The following is a 20,663-nucleotide window of genomic DNA, read 5'->3' as shown; positions in this document are numbered from 1 at the left end:
TTTAAATATTTATGCTCTCACAAAAGGGGCTGAAAGAATAGCTTTTTTTATGTAATTAGTGTTGTTATGAAAGATTTAAACCCAGATGAATTATTGTTCCTTGGTGGAGATTTTAACTGTACTGAAAATGATAAATTGGACAGGAATCACTTAGAGCCACATATTGCCTCACAAAAAGCTCTCACACAATTGATAAGAGCTTTTGATTTATGTGATGTTTGGCGGAATGTGCATCACAACCACAGACAATATACTTGGGCACATTGTAGAGATAATCTCATTTCTATGGCAAGGCTGGATAGGCTTTATGTGTTTAATTATCAAGCAAATCTTGTTAGAGAATGTAAAATAATTCCAGTTGGTTTTTCAGATCACTTTTCTGTTGTCTGTAATATGTTTATTAATTCTGTGCATTTAAAGAGTGCTTATTGGCATTTTAATACATCTCTTTTAAATGATAAAAAGTTTATTGGAATTTTTAATTTGTTTTGGGAAAATTTTAAGAAACAAAAACAGTTTTATACTTGTTTTCAACAATGGTGGGATTGTGGAAAGGTCCACATTAAACAGTTGTGTCAAGAGTATGCTCTTAATGTCACTAAAGAAATGGCTCAGTCAATGAAAAAGCTAGAAAATGAAATCATAGAACTTTTGAGTACAGCTTCTACAGGTGATGGTGATTGTTTTGAAAGCAGCAAATCCAAAAAGAATTGCTTGCAGACTTATTGGGTATGAAAGCTCAAGGGCGTTAATCCGTTCCCGTTTTCAAAACATTTCACAAATGGATGCACCATCTAAATTTTTTTCAATTTAGAAAGAAAGAATGGCCAAAGTCGCATCATTCATTCATTACGCTCTGATACAGGGAAAGAGCTTACTGAGCCTAGTGAAATACGCAAACATGCTGTTGTTTTCTACTCAAACCTGTACAAATGTGAATTGTCTCAAAGAGAAGATGATGACTTCACTTTTCTTAATGATCTTCCGAAGATTGACGAAGAGTCCAATTCTATGCTTGAACAATCACTGTCACAAAATGAATTATACACTGCTATGATGAGTATGGAAAATGTAAAAGACTCCTGGCATTGACGGGATTCCTGTTGATTTTTACAAAATTTTATGGCCAGTGATTGGTGAAGATTTCTTTTTTGTTTTTAATGACAGTTTGAATAAAGGATTGTTACCGTTAAGTTGTAGAAGAGCTGTTATTACTTTGTTGCCTAAGAAGGGAGATCTCCAAAATATAAGTAACTGGAGACCGATTTCTCTTTTATGTACAGATTATAAAATTGTGTCAAAGGCTCTAGCTACAAGGTTAAGTCAAGTTCTGAGTCAAGTTATACATTCCGATCAGAATTATTGTATACCCAATAGGTCAATCTCTGACAACATATCATTGGTCAGAGATGTTCTAGAGGTTTCAAGGTTATTTGGTGTTAATGGTGGTCTAATTTCGTTGGACCAGGAAAAAGCCTTTGACCGTGTAGAACATGCATATTTGAGAGATGTTTTAGAAACTTTTGGTTTTAGTCAGAGTTTTATAAATATGATTGAGGCCATGTATCGTGACATTGAGAGTATACTCAAAGTCAATGGTGGTTTGAGTGCTCCTTTTGAAATTCAAAGGGGAGTTAGACATGGATGTGCCATGTCGGGAATGCTATACTCACTGGCCATTGAACCTCTGCTTCATAAGTTAAGAACTGAGCTGAGTGGTTTTACTATTCCACACTGTAATGTCACGTTGCACCTTTCTGCTTATGCTGACGATGTAGTTGTTTTTATATCTAGTGCTGATGATATTGAAAAATTAGAGATTATTGTTAACCGCTTTAAAATTATTTCTTCTGCAAAAGTTAACTGGGGAAAAAGTGAGGCCCTTTTAATGGGTAATTGGAGTAGAGAAACTCCCAGTTTACCTGGAGGTTTAATCTGGAAGAAAGACGGATTTAAATATCTTGGTATTTTCTTAGGTAATGAGGATTTTGTTCAAAAGAATTGGGATTGTATGTTAGAAAAATTCAAAGGGCTTCTACAAAAATGGAAATGGCTACTTCCCAAAATGTCGTATCGAGGTCGCACGCTTATAATTAACAATCTGGTGGGGTCCTCGTTATGGCATAAACTTGCTTGTGTTGATCCTCCTGTTGGACTTTTGCCTAAGCTTCAAGGAGAAATGGTTAATTTCTTCTGGGACAATTTGCACTGGACACCCCAAAGTGTTCTTTTCCTGCCAAGGGATGAAGGAGGTCAAGGCTTGGTAAATTTCGTCAGCAGAGGAGTGACTTATCGGCTACAGTTCATTCAGCGTCTATTGATGGGACCTCAGAATTTAGTGTGGAGACCATTAGCACAAACTATTTTAGGTGGAGTGAATGAAATGGGACTTCATGCTGCTCTTTTCTTAACGGATAATACTCTTCTGAATTTGACTGGACTACCTTCTTTTTACAAAAGTCTTTTTAAAGCGTGGAGACTTTTTAAAAGTAAATGGACAGAGTCAGCTACATCTCTTTTCTGGTTGCTTGAGGAACCTGTGGTGTTTGGGAGTCGCCTTGATGTGTCAGGAGATGACTTGCCAGGGCTAAAAGACTTGCTTGTGTCAAAGAAATTACTACAATTGAAAGATATCATTGACAAAGCAGGACCTGAACTAAAAAATGCAGAAACTGTTGCTATACATCTGGACATAAGATCAGTGAGATTTGTCAGAAAGTTTCTGAACAAACTGGACTTGAAATTAAACCCCAAGGCAAGAGCTTTACTTGGGAGATACAGTATGGGTGACTTTTCCCCTGACGTTAATGACTTTTTTCCAGACATCAGAATTACACCTGATCTTGAAAACACCTTGTATAACAGCCCACTGTTGTGTTTAAATAAAAATGAAAATGTTGATTTTTGTACAGTTAAAGGAAAGGTGATATACAGATGTATGGTGAAGATAATAGATAAACATACGTTAAAAGACAGAGTTGACACAGAATGGAGAGACAAGCTGGGAATGATAGAGGAAATTAAACCAGAGTGGAGTGTACTATACAAACCACCATTGACTAAAAGAGCAGGAGATCTCCAGTGGAGGATCTTACATGGTGCAATCGCTGTTAACGCTTTTGTGACGAAACTGAATCCCACTGTAAATGATTATTGTCCTTTCTGTTCAGAGAGAGAAACAATATTCCATTGTTTTATGAATTGTGACAGACTTTCTCCTCTCTTTGATCTTTTAGAATTTTTATTTTCTTTATTAGGGATTTGTTTTACAAAGCAATGTTTTATACTTGGCTTTAAGTATAGTAGACTACAGAAATATAAGTGTCAGTTAATGAATTTTATTGTTGGTCAAGCCAAATTAGCGATTTATATCTCCAGAAGGAATGAAATAGAACAGAGGAATGCACAACAACTTGTATCAGTTTTTAAGAATATGTTTAAATCAAGAATTCTTGTTGATTTTAATTATTACAAAATGATGAATGCAATCAATGGTTTTGAGATTGAATGGTGTTGTGATGTTGGTATGTGTTCCGTACTAAATGAGGAGTTCTTTTTTATAGGTGAATTATGGTAGCTAAAATCATGTAGTGTTTTTTGTTTGTTTTCTTGTTTGTTGTTTGGCCATGAAATAACAGTTTTTTTTTTTAATAAAGTGTTTTAAAACTCAACTCTCTCTCTCTGTCACTCTCTCTCTCTCTCTCTCAAATTCAAATGAGCTTTATTGGCATGACTGTATACAGTGTACAATGTTGCCAAAGCATTGAGTAATAAACACATTACAAACATATATATATACAATAAATGAATAATAATGATAATAAAATAAAATACAAATGGCAAAGTAAAATACAGAGCGCAATGAGGAAGGGAGGGGAAAAAAGTATATTAAAATATCAGTTTGAATGGAGCTGTAATATGATGAGCGGTCAGTCTCTCTCCCTCATGTGATGACAGGACGACACATACTGCGCTGCCCGCTGAACACACTCTACTATCTCTCCCATAAGATACAACAGTTTGTCTAAGTCATTTATGTCCTGGAATTCAGGTAGAATATGAGCTATTTGTGTAAAGTGTGTGTTTCTAATGATCTCATATTTACTGCAGTGAGTGAGGAAGTGAAGTTCATCCTCCACAACTCCTTCAGTGCAGTGTGAACACAGTCTGTCCTCTCTGGGTCTCCGGTTCTGTCTGTGTCGACACGTCTCTACAGACAGACATGCGCTCACTCAGATGATACTTTGACAGTAGCTTTCTTTGTCCATAATCTTTAATATGGATCAAATGTGGTGCCAATTCATAGTCAGTCTTGATTCTGTGGAAGTAGTTTAATGTATGTACTTGTGTGACTTTGTGCTGCCAATCATGAATGTATTCTTCCTGCGTTATTCTTTCTGTCTGTTTCAGATTTGCCAATCTGAACTGGATGAATGAATTTAGTTGATATTTTTCTACTAAATAGTGCATAGGGTCACTCTCTGGGTGTCCTGTCCTGTGTGTAAAGGCACAGTGATGATAGTTATCTGGAGGTGTGTCCAGAATAATGGAACCAGAATTTAGCGGCTCTCTTCTGGATTTCAGTGAGGAGAGGGAACCGGCCCGGTTCTGCTCTACAACCCAGACTCGGCATTTCTGTGAATTCCCCCAGGATGTTTTTGCAGAATTCTAGGTGGAAAGTTTAAACAGGGCTTTTGTCCCAAGATTCATAATTTAATTTATATATGGGGCCCCAGATAAGTATTGGTTTGATGATTTTTTCTCTCTCTCTCTCTCTCAATTCAATTCAATTGAGCTTTATTGGCATGACTGTGTAAAATAGCACAATATTGCCAAAGCAATAGTAATATACAAACATATATGTAGGTAAATAAAAGTGAACAATAAAAAAAAAAAAAAAAACATTTCCATATTATGCATAAATATATCACAATAAATAAAAAAAAATAATAAATAATAAATATATATATATATATATATATATATATATATATATATATATATATACAATAACAAAAATAAGTATAGAGAGCAGTTTAATGGAACGGAGGGTTCAGCCCTTGTCCCTCATATGATGGCAGGAAGACACATACTGCGCTGCCAGCTGAACACACTCTTCTTTCTCTCCCAAAATATAACACAGTTTGTTTATGAGGCTCGCTTGTTGAAATTGAGGTACAATCTGTGCTATTTGTGTGAAATAGGCGTCTCTGATGTTTTTATACTTGCTGCACTCAGTGAGGAAGTGCAGCTCGTCCTCTACGGCCCCATCAGTGCAGTGTGGACACAGTCTGAGCTCTCTCTCTCTCCAACTCTGCCTGTGTCGGCCCGTCTCCACACACAGACTGTGGTCACTAATGCGATACTTTGGCAGGAGCTTTCTCTGACCATAATTACTGATTTCAGTCAGGTATGGTGCCAATTTATAATCGGACTTTATTTTGTTGAAATATTTTAATTTATTTAGTTGTGTGACCTTTATCTGCCAATCGTGTATGTATTCTTCTTTGGTTATTTTCCCTATTTCTTTTACTTTTGAGTGTCTGAATTGAATTGATGAATTGAGTTGGTGTTTTTCCACTAAATGTAGCATGGGGTCGCTCTCTGTGTGTCCTGCCCTGTATCTGAGAGCGCAGTGATGGTAACTCTCTGTCTGCGCGTCTGGTAGATGGAACCAGAACTTCACGGCTCTCTTCTGGATTTCAGAGAGCAGAGGGAATCTGCCTAATTCTGCCCGGCAACCCAGGCTTGGAGCCTTTCTGTGAGTTCCCAGGATGTTCTTGCAGAACTCAAGGTGGAAAATTTCCGCGGGGGTTTTGTCCCAGGAGTCGTAATTTAGTTTAAATTTGGGGCCCCAGATTTCACAGCCGTAAAGAAGGATGGGTTTTATGATGCTGTCAAAGATTTTCAGCCACAGTTTAATGGGTGGGTTAAATTTGAACAGGGGTTTTCTTATACTGTAATAAGCCTTACCTGCTTTATCAGTCAGATCTTTTATTGCAGTGTCAAATTTTCCAGAAGCTGAGATTGTCAGACCCAAATAATTATAACAGGTGACATGATTAAGAATTGTTCCCCCAAGTGTAAATTTGTATTTCTTGTCAGTAAGGCAAGGTTTTTTCTGAAAGATCATGATTTTAGACTTGTCCATGTTGATGGGTAAGGCCCAGTCGCTGCTGTACTGGTCCAGAAGCGAGAGGCTGTGGTGCAGACCCTCTTCATGAGGAGACAGCATCAGAAGATCGCCAGCGTACAGGAGGCTTCTGATCTCTCTGTCCTCGAGGGTCAGACCGGGACAAGAGGACTTCTCCAGTGTTGATGCCAGTTCATTAATATAGATATTAAATAGAGTCGGGCTGAGGCTGCAGCCTTGACGGACTCCTTTAGTTTGGCTGAAATAATCAGTACGTTTGTCATTAATCTTAACCCCGCATTGGTTCCCATTGTATATGTCCTTTATGATGTCATATGTCCTTCCTCCTATTCCACTTTGGATTAGTTTTAGGAAAAGTCCATTATGCCACACCGAATCAAAGGCTTTTTTAAAATCAATGAAGCAGCCAAATATTTTCCCTTGTTTTGTTTGTTGGACGTGTTTTTGTATGAGTGTGTGGAGTGTGTAAATGTGATTTGATGTTCTCTGTTTAGGCATAAATCCAATTTGACAATTGTTAAGGATCTTGTGTTCTTGAATGAACTGAACTAATCTGTCATTGATGATGGAGCAGAAGAGATTGCCCAGGTTGCTGCTCACTGTGATGCCCCTATAGTTATTTGGGTCGTACTTCAAATCAAATTTTCTTTCCATATCTCAGGAAAGTGTCCTGCTTTTAATAAAAGATTGAATAATTTGAGAATTGCGTCTTTCAGTTTCAATTTTCTCTCTCTCTCTCTCTCTGTGTGTGTGTGTGTGTGTGTGTGTGTGTGTGTGTGTGTGTGTGTGTGTGTGTGTGTGTGTGTGTGTGTGTGTGTGTGTGTGTGTGTGTGTGTGTGTGTGTGTGTGTGTTGTACAGTTGATACGGTACAGAGGAAACATCAAGACCACACTAGCTCCGCTGCCTGACAGCCAGAGCCCAAAGGCAACATTTCCTCTGATGGCGTTTGGAAAACAATGAACAGTTTACCTATTGACCGATTTGTTTGACGGCTCTGATTCTAAGCCGTGTATTATTGCTGCTAAAATGAAGTTCAGTGACGGCTCTCTTCAGTCTCAAGCCGCATCCGATGGATCTCTTCTGTCGCTTCCCCTTTACAGCCAAACCGATGCAGCACTTCCCTCTGATGCGGTAAGACGAGCCGCAGATTGTGTGTTTCACTCTGTTTACGGGTTGATGAGAAAGTTCTTAAATCGCGGTTATTTTTAAGATGACATTTAAGTGGTAATTTCTCAAGGAGACATCAGCGGTTACATAATAGCCTGTTGTACCGCAGGGCAGTGAATAAACGCACTTTATTTCATTCAGAAAATGAAAGAGACAGCCGTGAAAGATTATTCCGAGAGGGAACAAAAAAATATCCGTTTTACATGGTGTGTTTGTAGCTACTGCAGTGTACTATAAATGTCTTTCTCGGGAAAGACTGACTGCAAACGGTATTGACAACATCATTCCGGTGTTCAGAAGGAAATTAAGTAGCCCAATTTCTGTCAGGATTTTCATGTAGGCTCTACAAAGGTTTAGAGCGTTAACCAAGAATCAAGATGTGTACCTAACGAAATATAAATACAATTTTATAGCATATATAGCCAATAAAATTATTTAAAATTATGTTTTCATATGTAAAGGTTGTAATCGTTAAATGTGCATAAGTTGGCGTTGGGCTAGGCTATAACCAGAGATTATTTAGCAGAGATGGGCCACTGCTATTTAACAGAATGGGAGAAACTGGAACGCTCAATGCCCAACGGTCAACGGATGTAGAATGGAAGTCCCGCCTTACAGTTAAAAGAGCCAATCACCTTTTAAATAGAGACATCGTCTTTCAATCAACTGTAGAATGCGCATGCGCATTAGCTATACACATTGTTTTTAATAATTTTTTTTGCGTAACATGAGGTATAGTATCACAGTTTATTAAACAGTATTTTCAGATTTTATTGATGATATGAAATATGTTATTTGATCGTAATCTTGACCAACCCTATTTGAGATTTGATGTCAAGTAGATAGGAGCTGCACTAGCATGACTGGAAATAACCTCCTGAGAGTGTTCCAAAGATGGCCTTCAGTGGACTGACTTGCTAGAAAGACTTTGCTATAACTCACCTTTCTTAATTTGCAAATAGCTTGTCAAGTTGATTAATGTAATCTGTTGCTGAATGGTCAGTTTCTGAAGATAAATAGGTGTATTCTTATGTTGGGAGATGCTTTAGCAGCATTTGATGAGATGGTCCAATAACACACACACGCGCACACACACACACACACACACACATGTTGTGTTTCCATGTTTTATGGGGACTTTCCATAGACATAATGGTTTTTATACTGTACAAACTTTATATTCTATCCCCTAAACCTAACCCTAGCCCTAAACCTAACCCTCACAGAAAACTTTCTGCATTTTTACATTTTCAAAAACCATAATTTAGTATGATTTATAAGCTGTTTTCCTCATGGGGACCGACCGACAAAATGTCCCCACAAGGTCAAAAATGTCGGGTTTTACTATCCTTATGGGGACATTTGGTCCCCACAAAGTGATAAATACATGCTCACACAGACACACACACAAAATATATATACCCCAATCTTTTGAAAGCATGGACAAACGTCACTTTCAGCATCTCTGTTCCCAGAGTGTTTTTTTCACAAAAAGGAAATTTCTCTAATCAATTACTCACCCTCATGTCATCACATATGTGTATGAATTTCTTTCTTCGGAAGAACGCAATTCAAGTGAATGGTGACCAAGCTCCAAAAAAGCACATAAAGGCAGCATAAAAGTAATCCATAAGACTACAGTAGTTTAACCCATGTCTGCTGAAGTAATCCAATCGTTTTGGGTAAGAACAGACCACAATATAACTCCTTTTTCACTATATATCTTGACATTTGCAGTCTCCATGGCAATCATGATTTCAAGCTTGAATACACTTCATATAGCTCCATTTTGTGCTCTGTGCATACGTCAAGCTCTTGGAAGTGAAGCTTGGAATCATGATTGTAACAAGAGACTGCAATGGCAAGATGTACAGTGAAAAAGGATTTATATTATGGTCTGTTCTCACCCCCAAACTGGTTAGATTGCTTCAGAAGACATGGATTTAACCACTGGAGTCTAATGGATTACTTTTATGCTGCTTTTATGTGGTTTTTGGAGCTTCAAATGTCTGGTCACCATTCACTTAAATTGTGAGGATTTGAAGAGGTTAAATAATCTTATAAAATTCTTTGTTTGTGTTCAGCAGAAGAAAGAATGTCTTACACATCCGCAGGAGAGTGAGTAAATTATGAGAGAATTCATCATTTTTTTGGGGTGAACTATACTTTTAAGGGGCTACTGTATATAAATGGTCTACTCCAAATGCTCATATTTATTCATCCCATCACTGAGTTGAAAGAAAATGTTATGTTAGGACCAATAAGGGTAGGTTGCCAGGAAGAATTTTATTTTTTTTTGGCTGCATTTTCAGCTGTTTGAAGACTGTGTATGGTGAAATAGTCATCATTAATTCACCTTCTCTTATTATTGTATTTTCATGTACTCAATTTCTATCAAATATTAAATGTACTGTAATTCTGCTGGCCAGTATAAAACCCTTAATGTTCTTTCTGAAAATGCACTGGTAGTAAAATGAGACTTAGAGATTGATGGGACACGTCCGTTACAAAGCAAACGTAGGAAAAAAAACAATTGCAACATCTGACCTCAGCTGCATTTTATCATGAGCATCTGTTCTTTGTTTTTCAGATTACCCAGCAGGTTACCCCATCTGCTTTATTTTACCTCTTGTGACGTTTTAGCCTATGTGATGATGTTGGTAACAAATATTAACTTCCAAAGTTGGCTGTATCCAGACTGGACAAAATAACTTTGCCTGCTTTGTAGGACAATAATTGTTGTTGGCCATATATAGACTTAAATATGATCCTCAATGATCGTCTGTCAGTCCATCATCCATCCATCATACATATGGCAAGGCTTTGTCAAGCCAACGAAAGTTTCTTTTGACAACTTTCCTTATCTAGCTTTATGTGATGTTTTATGAAACAACTATACCTATTTCTGTTACTGTGAGTGTTGAAGTCATTAGCACATGAGGCAGAAAGCAGTGAATCAGAGTCCATGCTTTATTTCAAGTAGAACACACCTGAAACAAAGCCCTCCCTCTCAGTAAGACAGTAGAGGGCAATTACGCTATTGATCTCTTGTGTTGCTTATTTTCTGATTTCTCAGTATGCTGAATCAGCTCTGTTTGAAGAGGTGAGCACAAGGATTTTGTAGACATTTTATAGATTTACATTAGAAGGGGGTCACATTTACTTCCAAATAATAAAACTGCACTAAACGGAAACCCAAACCCCAAAGAAATGCTTTTTGCTTGCTTTATTTGATCGAATTGTGTTTTATGGTTTATTATTTTTTGTGTGGAAGGCCCCATTTTATGGATTCTAACATGGACTATGAGAGGCCAAATGTTGAGACTATCAAGTGTGTGGTGGTTGGGGACAACGCTGTTGGAAAGACCCGACTCATCTGTGCCCGGGCCTGCAATGCCACACTTACACAGTACCAGCTACTGGCCACACATGTGCCCACTGTCTGGGCCATAGACCAGTACAGAGTCTGCCAGGAGGTGAGGAATGCCTATAAATCCGTTAATGTACATACACTTATAATCATATTCTTTAAAGACCCCATGAAATTTCTTTATAATTGAAATTTTTTGTCCTGTGTTCAAAATGTTCCTATTGAAACAGGAAGTTGAGAAATGCATATCTGCTAAAAGTTTAGTCAACTTTTTGGAGTGCACTAGTATATACTGTAGATACATAGCTTCAAAGCTAAAAGGCATGGACTAAAAGCAACATAACTTCAATTATTAAATAATAATAATATAAATACATAGTGCATTCAGAAAGTATTCAGACCCCTTCATTTTTTTCACATTTTGTTATTGCAGCCTTGCTGCAAATGCCGAAAATGTCTACTTGTTATTTACACACACAAATTCGCCGCAAATGTTTCCCAGTAGTTTGCAGCTCTCCACCGGTAGTGGTGAACCTAAGGCAAACCTTTGGTGACAATGGACAATTTGCAGCAAGTTTGCTGTGCTCTCTCAATTTTTGTAAGGGCAGATCTGGGAAAGGCTACAAAACTATTTGGGCTGCATTGAAGGTTCCCAAGGGCACAGTGACCTCCATAATTCATAAAAGGAAGAAGTCTGGAACAACCTGGACTCTTCCTAGAGCTGGTCCCCAGCCAAACTGAACAATCGGGGAGAAGGTCCTTGGTAAGAGTGGTGACCAAGAACCTGATGTCACTCTGGTTGAGCTCCAGAGATCATCACTGCAACACTCCACCGATCTGGGCTTTATGGCAGAGTGGCCATAGTGCAAGACACATAAAAAATCACCTAAAGGACTCTCAGACTGTGAGAAACAAGATTCTCTGGTCTGATGAAACGAAGATTGAACTATTAGGCCTCAATTCTAAGCGTCATGTCTGGAGGAAACCAGGAACCGCTCATAACCTATGCAATACCATCCCAACGGTGAAGCATGGCTGTTGTAGCATCATAGTGTTATTCAGCGGCAGGGACTAGTTAACTGGTCAGGGTTGAAGGAAAGCTGAATGCAGCAAAATACAGAGATATCCTTAATGAAAACCTGGTCCAGAATGTTCAGGACCTCATGCTGGGCCAAAGGTTCACCTTCCAACAGGTTTAGTGACAACTCTGGGAATGTCCTTGAGTGGCCCAGCCGGAGCCCGGACTTGAACTGAATCAAACATCTCTGGAGAGACTTGAAAATGGCTGTACACCGATGGTTATCATCCAACCTGACAGAGCTTGAGAGGATCTGCAGAGAAGAATGGCAGAAAATCCCCAAATCCAGGTGTGCAAAGCATAATACCCAATTGTCCCATCATACCCAAAGACACTTGAGGCTGCAATCGCTGCCAAAGTTGCTTCAACTAAGTATATTACATTATACAGTATATATATACACTCACCTAAAGGATTATTAGGAACACCTGTTCAATTTCTCATTAATGCAATTATCTAATCAACCAATCACATGGCAGTTGCTTCAATGCATTTAGGGGTGTGGTCCTGGTCAAGACAATCTCCTGAACTCCGAAATGAATGTCAGAATGGGAAAGAAAGGTGATTTAAGCAATTTTGAGCGTGGCATGGTTGTTGGTGCCAGACGGGCCGGTCTGAGTATTTCACAATCTGCTCAGTTACTGGGATTTTCACGCACAACCATTTCTAGGGTTTACAAAAAATGGTGTGAAAAGGAAAAACATCCAGTATGCGGCAGTCCTGTGGGCTGAAAATGCCTTGTTGATGCTAGAGGTCAGAGGAGAATGGGCCGACTGATTCAAGCTGATAGAAGAGCAACTTTGCCTGAAATAACCACTCGTTACAACCGAGGTATGCAGCAAAGCATTTGTGAAGCCACAACACGCACAACCTTGAGGCGGATGGGCTACAACAGCAGAAGACCCCACCGGTACCACTCATCTCCACTACAAATAGGAAAAAGAGGCTACAATTTGCAAGAGCTCACCAAAATTGGACAGTTGAAGACTGGAAAAATGTTGCCTGGTCTGATGAGTCTCGATTTCTGTTGAGACATTCAGATGGTAGAGTCAGAATTTGGCGTAAACAGAATGAGAACATGGATCCATCATGCCTTGTTACCACTGTGCAGGCTGGTGGTGGTGTAATGGTGTGGGGGATGTTTTCTTGGCACACTTTAGGCCCTTTAGTGCCAATTGGGCATCGTTTAAATGCCACGGCTTACCTGAGCATTGTTTATGACCATGTCCAACCCTTTATGGCCACCATGTACCCATCCTCTGATGGCTACTTCCAGCAGGATAATGCACCATGTCACAAAGCTCGAATAATTTCAAATTGGTTTCTTGAACATGACAATGAGTTCACTGTACTAAAATGGCCCCCACAGTCACCCATCTTACATCTCAACCCAATAGAGCATCTTTGGGATGTGGTGGAACGGGAGCTTCGTGCCCTGGATGTGCATCCCACAAATCTCCATCAACTGCAAGATGCTATCCTATCAATATGGGCCAACATTTCTAAAGAATGCTTTCAGCACCTTGTTGAATCAATGCCACGTAGAATTAAGGCAGTTCTGAAGGCTGAAAGGGGTCAAACACATTATTAGTATGGTGTTCCTAATAATCCTTTAGGTGAGTGTGTGTATATATATATATATATATATATATATATATATATATATATATATATATATATATATATATACACAGTGCGTTCAGAAAGTATTTAGACCCTTCATTTTTTTCACATTTTGTTATGTTGCAGCCTTATGCTAAAATTCTTTAAATATTTTTTTCCACATCAATTTACACTCCATACCCCATAATCACAATGCAAAAAAACAGTTTTGTTTTTTTGCAGCTACAGTATTGTTTATTTCTCTAATTATATTTGGAAAAAGTGTTGTTCACAGTTTCTCAGGTAAATCTCCATGTGATTGGTGTGTCTCTCTGACCAGGTTCTAGAAAGGTCCAGGGATGTTGTGGATGATGTCAGTGTGTCTTTGCGCCTCTGGGACACTTTTGGTGACCATCACAAGGACCGCCGGTTTGCGTATGGCAGGTAAACACTGATAAGCCTATACTGTGCATGATGGTGATCCAGTGATGGCCAATGTGACCCCAAAATGGTTACCCAGCAACCTAAAGGATTTTTTTAGCATGGAGGCCAATAACTTAATTGTCTCTGGTTTGGTAACAGGTCTGATGTGGTGGTATTGTGTTTCTCCATTGCAAACCCAAACTCACTTCATCATGTGAGGACCATGTGGTACCCCGAGATCAAGCATTTCTGTCCCAGAGCTCCTGTTATCCTAGTGGGCTGCCAACTAGACCTGCGATACGCTGACTTGGATGCAGTGAACAGAGCTCGCCGGCCACTGGCCAGGTAATATTTTCATGGCAATTGCAAATGCACGTAGGAGTGTTCATGCTAAAAACTATTTTGTAGTGACAAAGTGACTTGAATTCATTCGTTTTAAATGAGAGTCAGTGATTTCAGGTGACAGTGACCATTTTTGATGCAACAAAGTTGAGCACAAACTGCCAATTGCCAACTACAATTAGGAGTGTAAACAATGATTGGCAGCCTGATATAGTCGGACACAGTGGTCGAGTTGGTATGCCTTCTCACAACCAACTGTAGAGACTTGGTGACCTCCAGTATTTTGATTGCTGTCAGTGTGTAGACATCTTAATTTGTAACTTGAACCCAACTGGAGTTTGTGGCTTTTTGTCCATGTCTGTTATCCTTGAAGCGATCTACTGTATATCCTATTGTTCTCTTAAAACTTCACAAACTCTTTTTTTCAGAAACAACCTGTGTTACTGTTAATGTCTTTTGTTTCAGACCCATCAAATCCAATGAGATATTGGCCCCAGAAAAAGGACGTGAGGTGGCTAAAGAGCTAGGCGTACCTTATTATGAAACTAGCATTGTTGCTCAGTTCGGAGTCAAAGATGTTTTCGACAATGCTATCCGCGCTGCCCTTATTTCACGCCGTCATCTGCAGTTCTGGAAGTCTCATCTACGTAATGTTCAAAGGCCACTTCTCCAAGCCCCCTTCCTTCCCCCAAACCCCCTCCACCCATTATCACGGTTCCCGCCGCCCCCAGTAATATTGAAGAGCACCCTAGCCGCCTGTTGGAAGATCCACTCTGTGCTGACGTCATCTTAGTCCTCCAGGAACGTCAGAGGATCTTTGCCCACCGCATTTACCTTGCCACTTCCTCCTCCAAGTTCTTCGACCTCTTCTTGACAGAACCTCGAGCTCCTGAGGAGAATGAACGGCAGCGAGAACGACCCCGAGGGCCGCCGCTTTCTGGCCGTGACTTGCTGATGCGGGCAGCTAGCTTTGACGTTTGCGAAAGTAACGGTGATGGTGATAGGGTAAACTTGCGTGCCTGCACCAGTGATGGAACTCTAATAGGTGGAGATGGAGATCGCCGTGGTCGTCTCCTCCCAGCCTTGAGTCGTGCTTTCATTAGCATCCAAGAAGAGATGGTGGATGATCCCGTCACCTTCAACCCTAGACAAATGACTGTGGTACACATGGATCCTTCAATGCAGGCCGGTCCATTCCGATCTGTGTTGCGGTACCTGTACACAGGTAAACTCGATGAGGGGGAGAATGAGCTGATGCAGGTGGCCCACATTGCAGAGCTTCTGGAAGTGTTTGACCTGCGTATGATGGTGGCAAACATCATGAACAATGAGGCATTCATGAATCAGGAGATCACCAAGGCCTTTCACGTTAGACGCACCAATCGAGTGAAGGAATGCCTGGCCAAAGGGACCTTCTCTGGTGAGAGACATGTGAACTGTATGTGTTTGCTTGGTTAGTTATTAGAGATAAAGTTTCCAGCTAGTTTTTTAACTTAAGTAATTTCCATGATGGTGCTTTAAAGCGGATGAGAGGGGATTTAGAGACTTAACTTCTCAGAAAGGGTTGGGCCATTTAGACAGAACAAATATTTATTTTAAAAATAAAAAAGCTAGAATGAATGAGCACAACGAATCAGTTTTGGGGAAGTTACTTTGAAACTGTAGCTCTCCAAGCTACAAGCTACTCATAACTTAAAATTTACTTAGAAAAGTAAACTGTGTAAAATCTCTATTAAATCTTCCTATTTGCCCCATTCAACCTTTCTTTATCATATAGATTAATACTGTCAGCATTGGCACGCGGAGGGGTAATCACTGGCACCCCAGCAACGGCGAGAGAGGAGTAGACTATTTTATTTATATAAATTCTGCACCTGCATTCCAAACTACAACTTGATGTAATCCTTCCTCATGATCACGCAGCGTGTTCATACCCAACAAACTCGTGCAGCGTGTGCAAGCCATCCGTGTATCACATGCCGGCAGCGCCTCAGTATCAGTTAATCGTGCGTGTAAGTGCGCCTGCTTTGCTTCGGTCAGTCTGCGCGGATGACAGCCTACATTCCATGTTTCTTTTTTTTTATTTCTGCTTTCAGAACAACACAAGATGTAATGAGAAAAAACATTTGAGATTTCCAACCCAGCATACAGGTACACCCTCCTTAAACCATGGTCACACTCAAAATTCATTAAACGATTAAAAGAGAAAACATAAACCCACACGTGAGGTTCAAACATCTGAGTCTGTTCACAATACAAAGCAAACTAGGGAAAGTTTAGTATTTTGTAGATGTGATTCACAGAAAAGGGATAAGTAGTTGAACGGCTTGTGATGCGTGAATGGCTTGCATGCGCAGCGCGAGTCTCGTGACACTTTAATAGTGTTTAGCCTCCCATTCAGCTGATGAAAATGCAATGCGTGATTATGAGGAAGGGTTACATCAAGATGTAGATTGGAATGCAGGTGTGAAATAGGTACTATACTGTAAATAAAATGGCTTGCTTCTCTCTTGCTGTTGCTTGCGTACTAGTGATTACCCCTCTTGAAAAATGTATGACATTATATAAGAAATATTAAGATTCCACACAATTTTGTGATCTGTATTCAAATAAGCACATTTGTGACATTAACTGTGTTAACTCATTTTGTACAATAGATAGGTTACATTAAAGCACTTTCACAAGATACTTTGTGAAAATTCACATGCAGGATCATTATTATATCCTAATCGTCGGGTTTTGCACAAAACGATGAATTTAGAAAATGGACTCAAATAGAAAATGTGTGTTTTTTGGGTGGGGGGGGGTAGTCATTGTCCAGGAAAAAGAAAAAGGCACTCCATGTCAAAAAGGTGCCTACCCCTTGTTTACAGTGTCCATCCTAGCAGAAGGCTGCCCTTTTCAGATACAGTTCCTAAAGCATTTTTTCTCAAATGTCATATGGTGCATGCAGGAAGTTGCAGCACAAAACAGTCGTTCACCCCATAGAGAAAAACAAGTCCCCATATTTTGTCAGCTGGCTTTCTAAGTACTCTTATGATAGTGAGAACCCTTGTGATTGTGTCATGTTTTTAAGGATATCAAGCTGTCTTCTAATGCAGACAAGCTTTCCTCTCTCCAAACATAAACACTGGGCATTTCTTTTTATTTTCACTTCACTTCAGCACTATGACTGCTTTTTAGTGGAATGTAATATTGACCCACTATTTCAAATGGCCTTTTAGGTTGCCAGGATGATATTTTAGTGCAACCCTTGCAATTATTTTGTTGAAAACCTTTTTAACAAGACTTTGTTTGTGCAAACAATCATAAATCCATTACTATGGAAGTCTATGGGAAAAGGCACTGCACCAGAAACATTAAAATAACAAAATACTGTACATAATGAGACTACATGAACATTATACATGAGTTAAGATGAGATTAGTGTGATAAAATCGCTTCCTAACCTTGTCTGTGCAAAGATATATCCAAGGTTATACTCAAACTCCTGTCATGTAAAGCTGGTAAACCTGGTAACTTTCATGTGATATGTGCATGTGATACCTTAAAAGGACTGTTTACATAGAAAATAATCCACCCACAGGAATTACATCTGTAACACACAAAGTTAAGATAACTTAACAGCTCAAATAAAACATGTAAGGAAGAAAATAATGCAATTAATATTCAGTTAAACAACAATTCAAGCCTCACATTTCTACTTTTAAATACTGCCTTGCCCCTTACCGTATGTGTCCACTGGCACACGGTGAGCGAAGCGGGCATTTTCAATTCATTGCGATGTGAGCGGAGTGCCACGCTTGGAAGGTGAATTCTAATTGGAATTAATTGAAAATGCCTGCTTTCTTCTTCACCATGCACCATTGGAAACATACGGTTAGTGCCCTTTCAAGAAGGTATCTTAAACAGTGTGTCAGAAGCTGACGCTATGGGAGAACCTGTCAGGGGACGGGACTTTGAAACACTGTAACATCACGCAAAAAATAATGAATTATTTATCAATATATCTTTAAAAGGGAAACATGAATAATTAATCATAACTCGTTATAATTAATTATGAACATATGGATTGGTTAATAGAATCAACTTGAGGTAGCTGAATTAACATTATAATCAATTTATCTCTTCGTCCAGTGGACACTCAGTATTGATTGTCTATCAATTCTCAGAAAGGATATTTTTCGTGGCCACACAAATATACAGTTTCAGCATGGAACACCTTTGTTACAAAGGGGTTTTCATCTTATACTAAAACTAGGTTCAGTTAGTTACTGGTATGAGACTTGCAATTGCCCTGGCTGTTGAGAGAGCACCCAGATGGCAGAACTAATTGTACATTATCTGGTAGTTCTGTCATAAGGCATGCATAAAACAGTATACAGTAAATAAAAAAGACACGATACAAGACAGTAATGATCCTATACACAATGTCATGGGGATACACATGTGAAATTATAGACAGTTTGTCTATAATTTAATGAAGAAAAGTCTGTCGTTCTGGGCTTTGAGTCCATTTCTTATGGGGGAAAGATTGTTCTGGCATGCAGCAGCTAACTTCCCCCGCTTGGAATGTCACTAGCAGCAATGACAGTGGAGGCTTGATAATGATCAGTGGAGGAGCAGACATAACGGTGTTGGCTTGGATGTACTTGGACCTTTCCTTGTTACAGTCTTCTCTCCGTACGGGCGCTTGACCATGCCCCCGCTACCTCAAAGCAACCGTGCGGTTCTTCAGAGTAGCAGATTTCAATGGTGGATATTAGCTACTTATTAGCTATCATGTGCTACCACAAACAGAGGTGAAACATAAAGCAAGCATTTGGGCATTCAGATGGTTTAAAACAGTTGTCATTACTGATAGGACAGAGGACTAATTTAAGCATCTCTGATTGGCTATTCCCATTTCATTGCTCAACGGACATGTTAGTGATTGGTTAGAATACTCAATCGCTGCAAAAACATGTTGTAAATAGAAACCATTGACGAAACCGGAGCAGACTTAAATTGAACGCTGTAATTGTCAGTTTTCACGATTACATAATCATGGCAGCCGTAATCACGATTGTTTTTTAAATTAATTGTGCAGCCCTAATTCCTTGGATAACATTCTCGCTTTCCCCACCCTTATATGTCGTGAACAAGAAAGCTATTTTTAGTCTTTGCTGTTCAGTATGCAAGAACTCTGCCATGCCCCAGCATGACTGACAGATTTCATAGTGGCTGAGCACAGTCAAACAAGGCTATGTCCTGTGCAAAGGACATCCATTGTTTGGAAGGTGCACAAACCTGTGTGGCAAATAAATCACCTGGAACTGCTTGAAGTCCTTTGGCTCTGAGAGCTAAAAGCCTTTTTCACCCTGCTGCCATCCCCATCTGGGACTTATTGTTGGAGTTAAGTACACTTACAGGATCCCCTTTTGAGCCACTGGAGATGGTAAGCATATACATACTCTCTTCAGAGACTGTGCTACTAATCGCTTAAGCATCAGTCAAATGTGTTGCAGACCTGGCATGCAGCAGCTAACTGTTCAGACCAGGCCTGTCAAAGACCATTCGTAAGCCCAGGAAAGTTTATGTGCCTAAATTGCTAGCAACCACCATTGGTGCTCAGGTTTTTACCCTGAAGTATTCTCCTGTACTCCCTTTTAGTCAGATGAGACTAAGAGACTACACATGCTCTGCCCTCTGAGGGCATTATGCATGTATGTTGATCAAATGATTAAATTCAGGGAATCAGAACAACTGTTCTGTTTGCTTTTAAGGCCACAAAAAGGGTTTGGCTGTCTCAAAGCAAAAAATGTCCCACTGGGCCATGGATACTATTGTGCTCGCAAATGACTTTGCAATAACCCATTCTACAAGGATTATGGCCTCCTCCTGGATAATGGCAAAGGGCATGTCTCTTGAAGACATACTGTATGTCTGGCTGCAGACTGGGCTTCCCGTAACACCTTTACCATGTTTTATCACGTCATGTATCTTCCCTCTCTTCCCAGATCTTTACAGCGGAAGAATGTTGATCACTGACCAATTGGTTAGTATTGATGTTACACTGTGGTCACTATTTACACTGTGGTGAATGAGAACATGTGTAAAATGTTTCATTGTCATTGTGCCACAGCCAACGTTTTACTACCCTGTTGGATAGTGTCATTTTTCCAAAGCCCTTGGCACAAGCAGCTCTGCCTGTCATTCCAGCCTGATGACCCTACTGTCTCAGCTCGTATCTCTGCCTGCCTCTCTGTCATTTTGGTCTGGATGAAGAAACGACACCTTCAGCTCAACCGTGCCAAGACAGAACTCCTCGTGATTCCAGCAAACCCATCTGTTGACCACAACCTCACTATTCAACTTGGTTAACTACACTAACACCAATGAGAACAGAGTGGTGGTAGATGACCAGCTTAATTTTAACACCCACATCTCAACCACCTGGTCTTGCAGATTTGTGCTCTGCAACATCAGACAAATCAGACATTTTCTGTCTGAATATGCAGCACAGCTCCTTGTTCAGGCTCTGGTA

General features: G+C 39.7%; 1 protein-coding gene across 1 annotated transcript in view; it reads left to right on the top strand.

Moving 5' to 3' along the window:
• The first annotated feature begins 7,260 nt into the window (after positions 1-7,260).
• Positions 7,261-20,663, top strand: part of LOC127621214 (rho-related BTB domain-containing protein 2-like) — a 40,361-nt gene continuing 26,958 nt past the window's right edge. The window contains 6 exon segments of the mRNA XM_052094722.1: positions 7,261-7,286; positions 10,597-10,798; positions 13,713-13,816; positions 13,955-14,140; positions 14,603-14,826; positions 14,829-15,557. Of these exon segments, the coding sequence (XP_051950682.1) occupies positions 7,264-7,286; positions 10,597-10,798; positions 13,713-13,816; positions 13,955-14,140; positions 14,603-14,826; positions 14,829-15,557 (1,468 nt within the window). The 5' untranslated portion in view covers positions 7,261-7,263.

This window comes from Xyrauchen texanus, chromosome 27, assembly GCF_025860055.1.
Source record: "Xyrauchen texanus isolate HMW12.3.18 chromosome 27, RBS_HiC_50CHRs, whole genome shotgun sequence".
Classification (NCBI taxonomy): Eukaryota; Metazoa; Chordata; class Actinopteri; order Cypriniformes; family Catostomidae; genus Xyrauchen; species Xyrauchen texanus.
The sequence above is the reverse complement of the archived record's forward strand: the minus strand, read 5'-3'. Positions and strand labels throughout refer to the sequence as shown.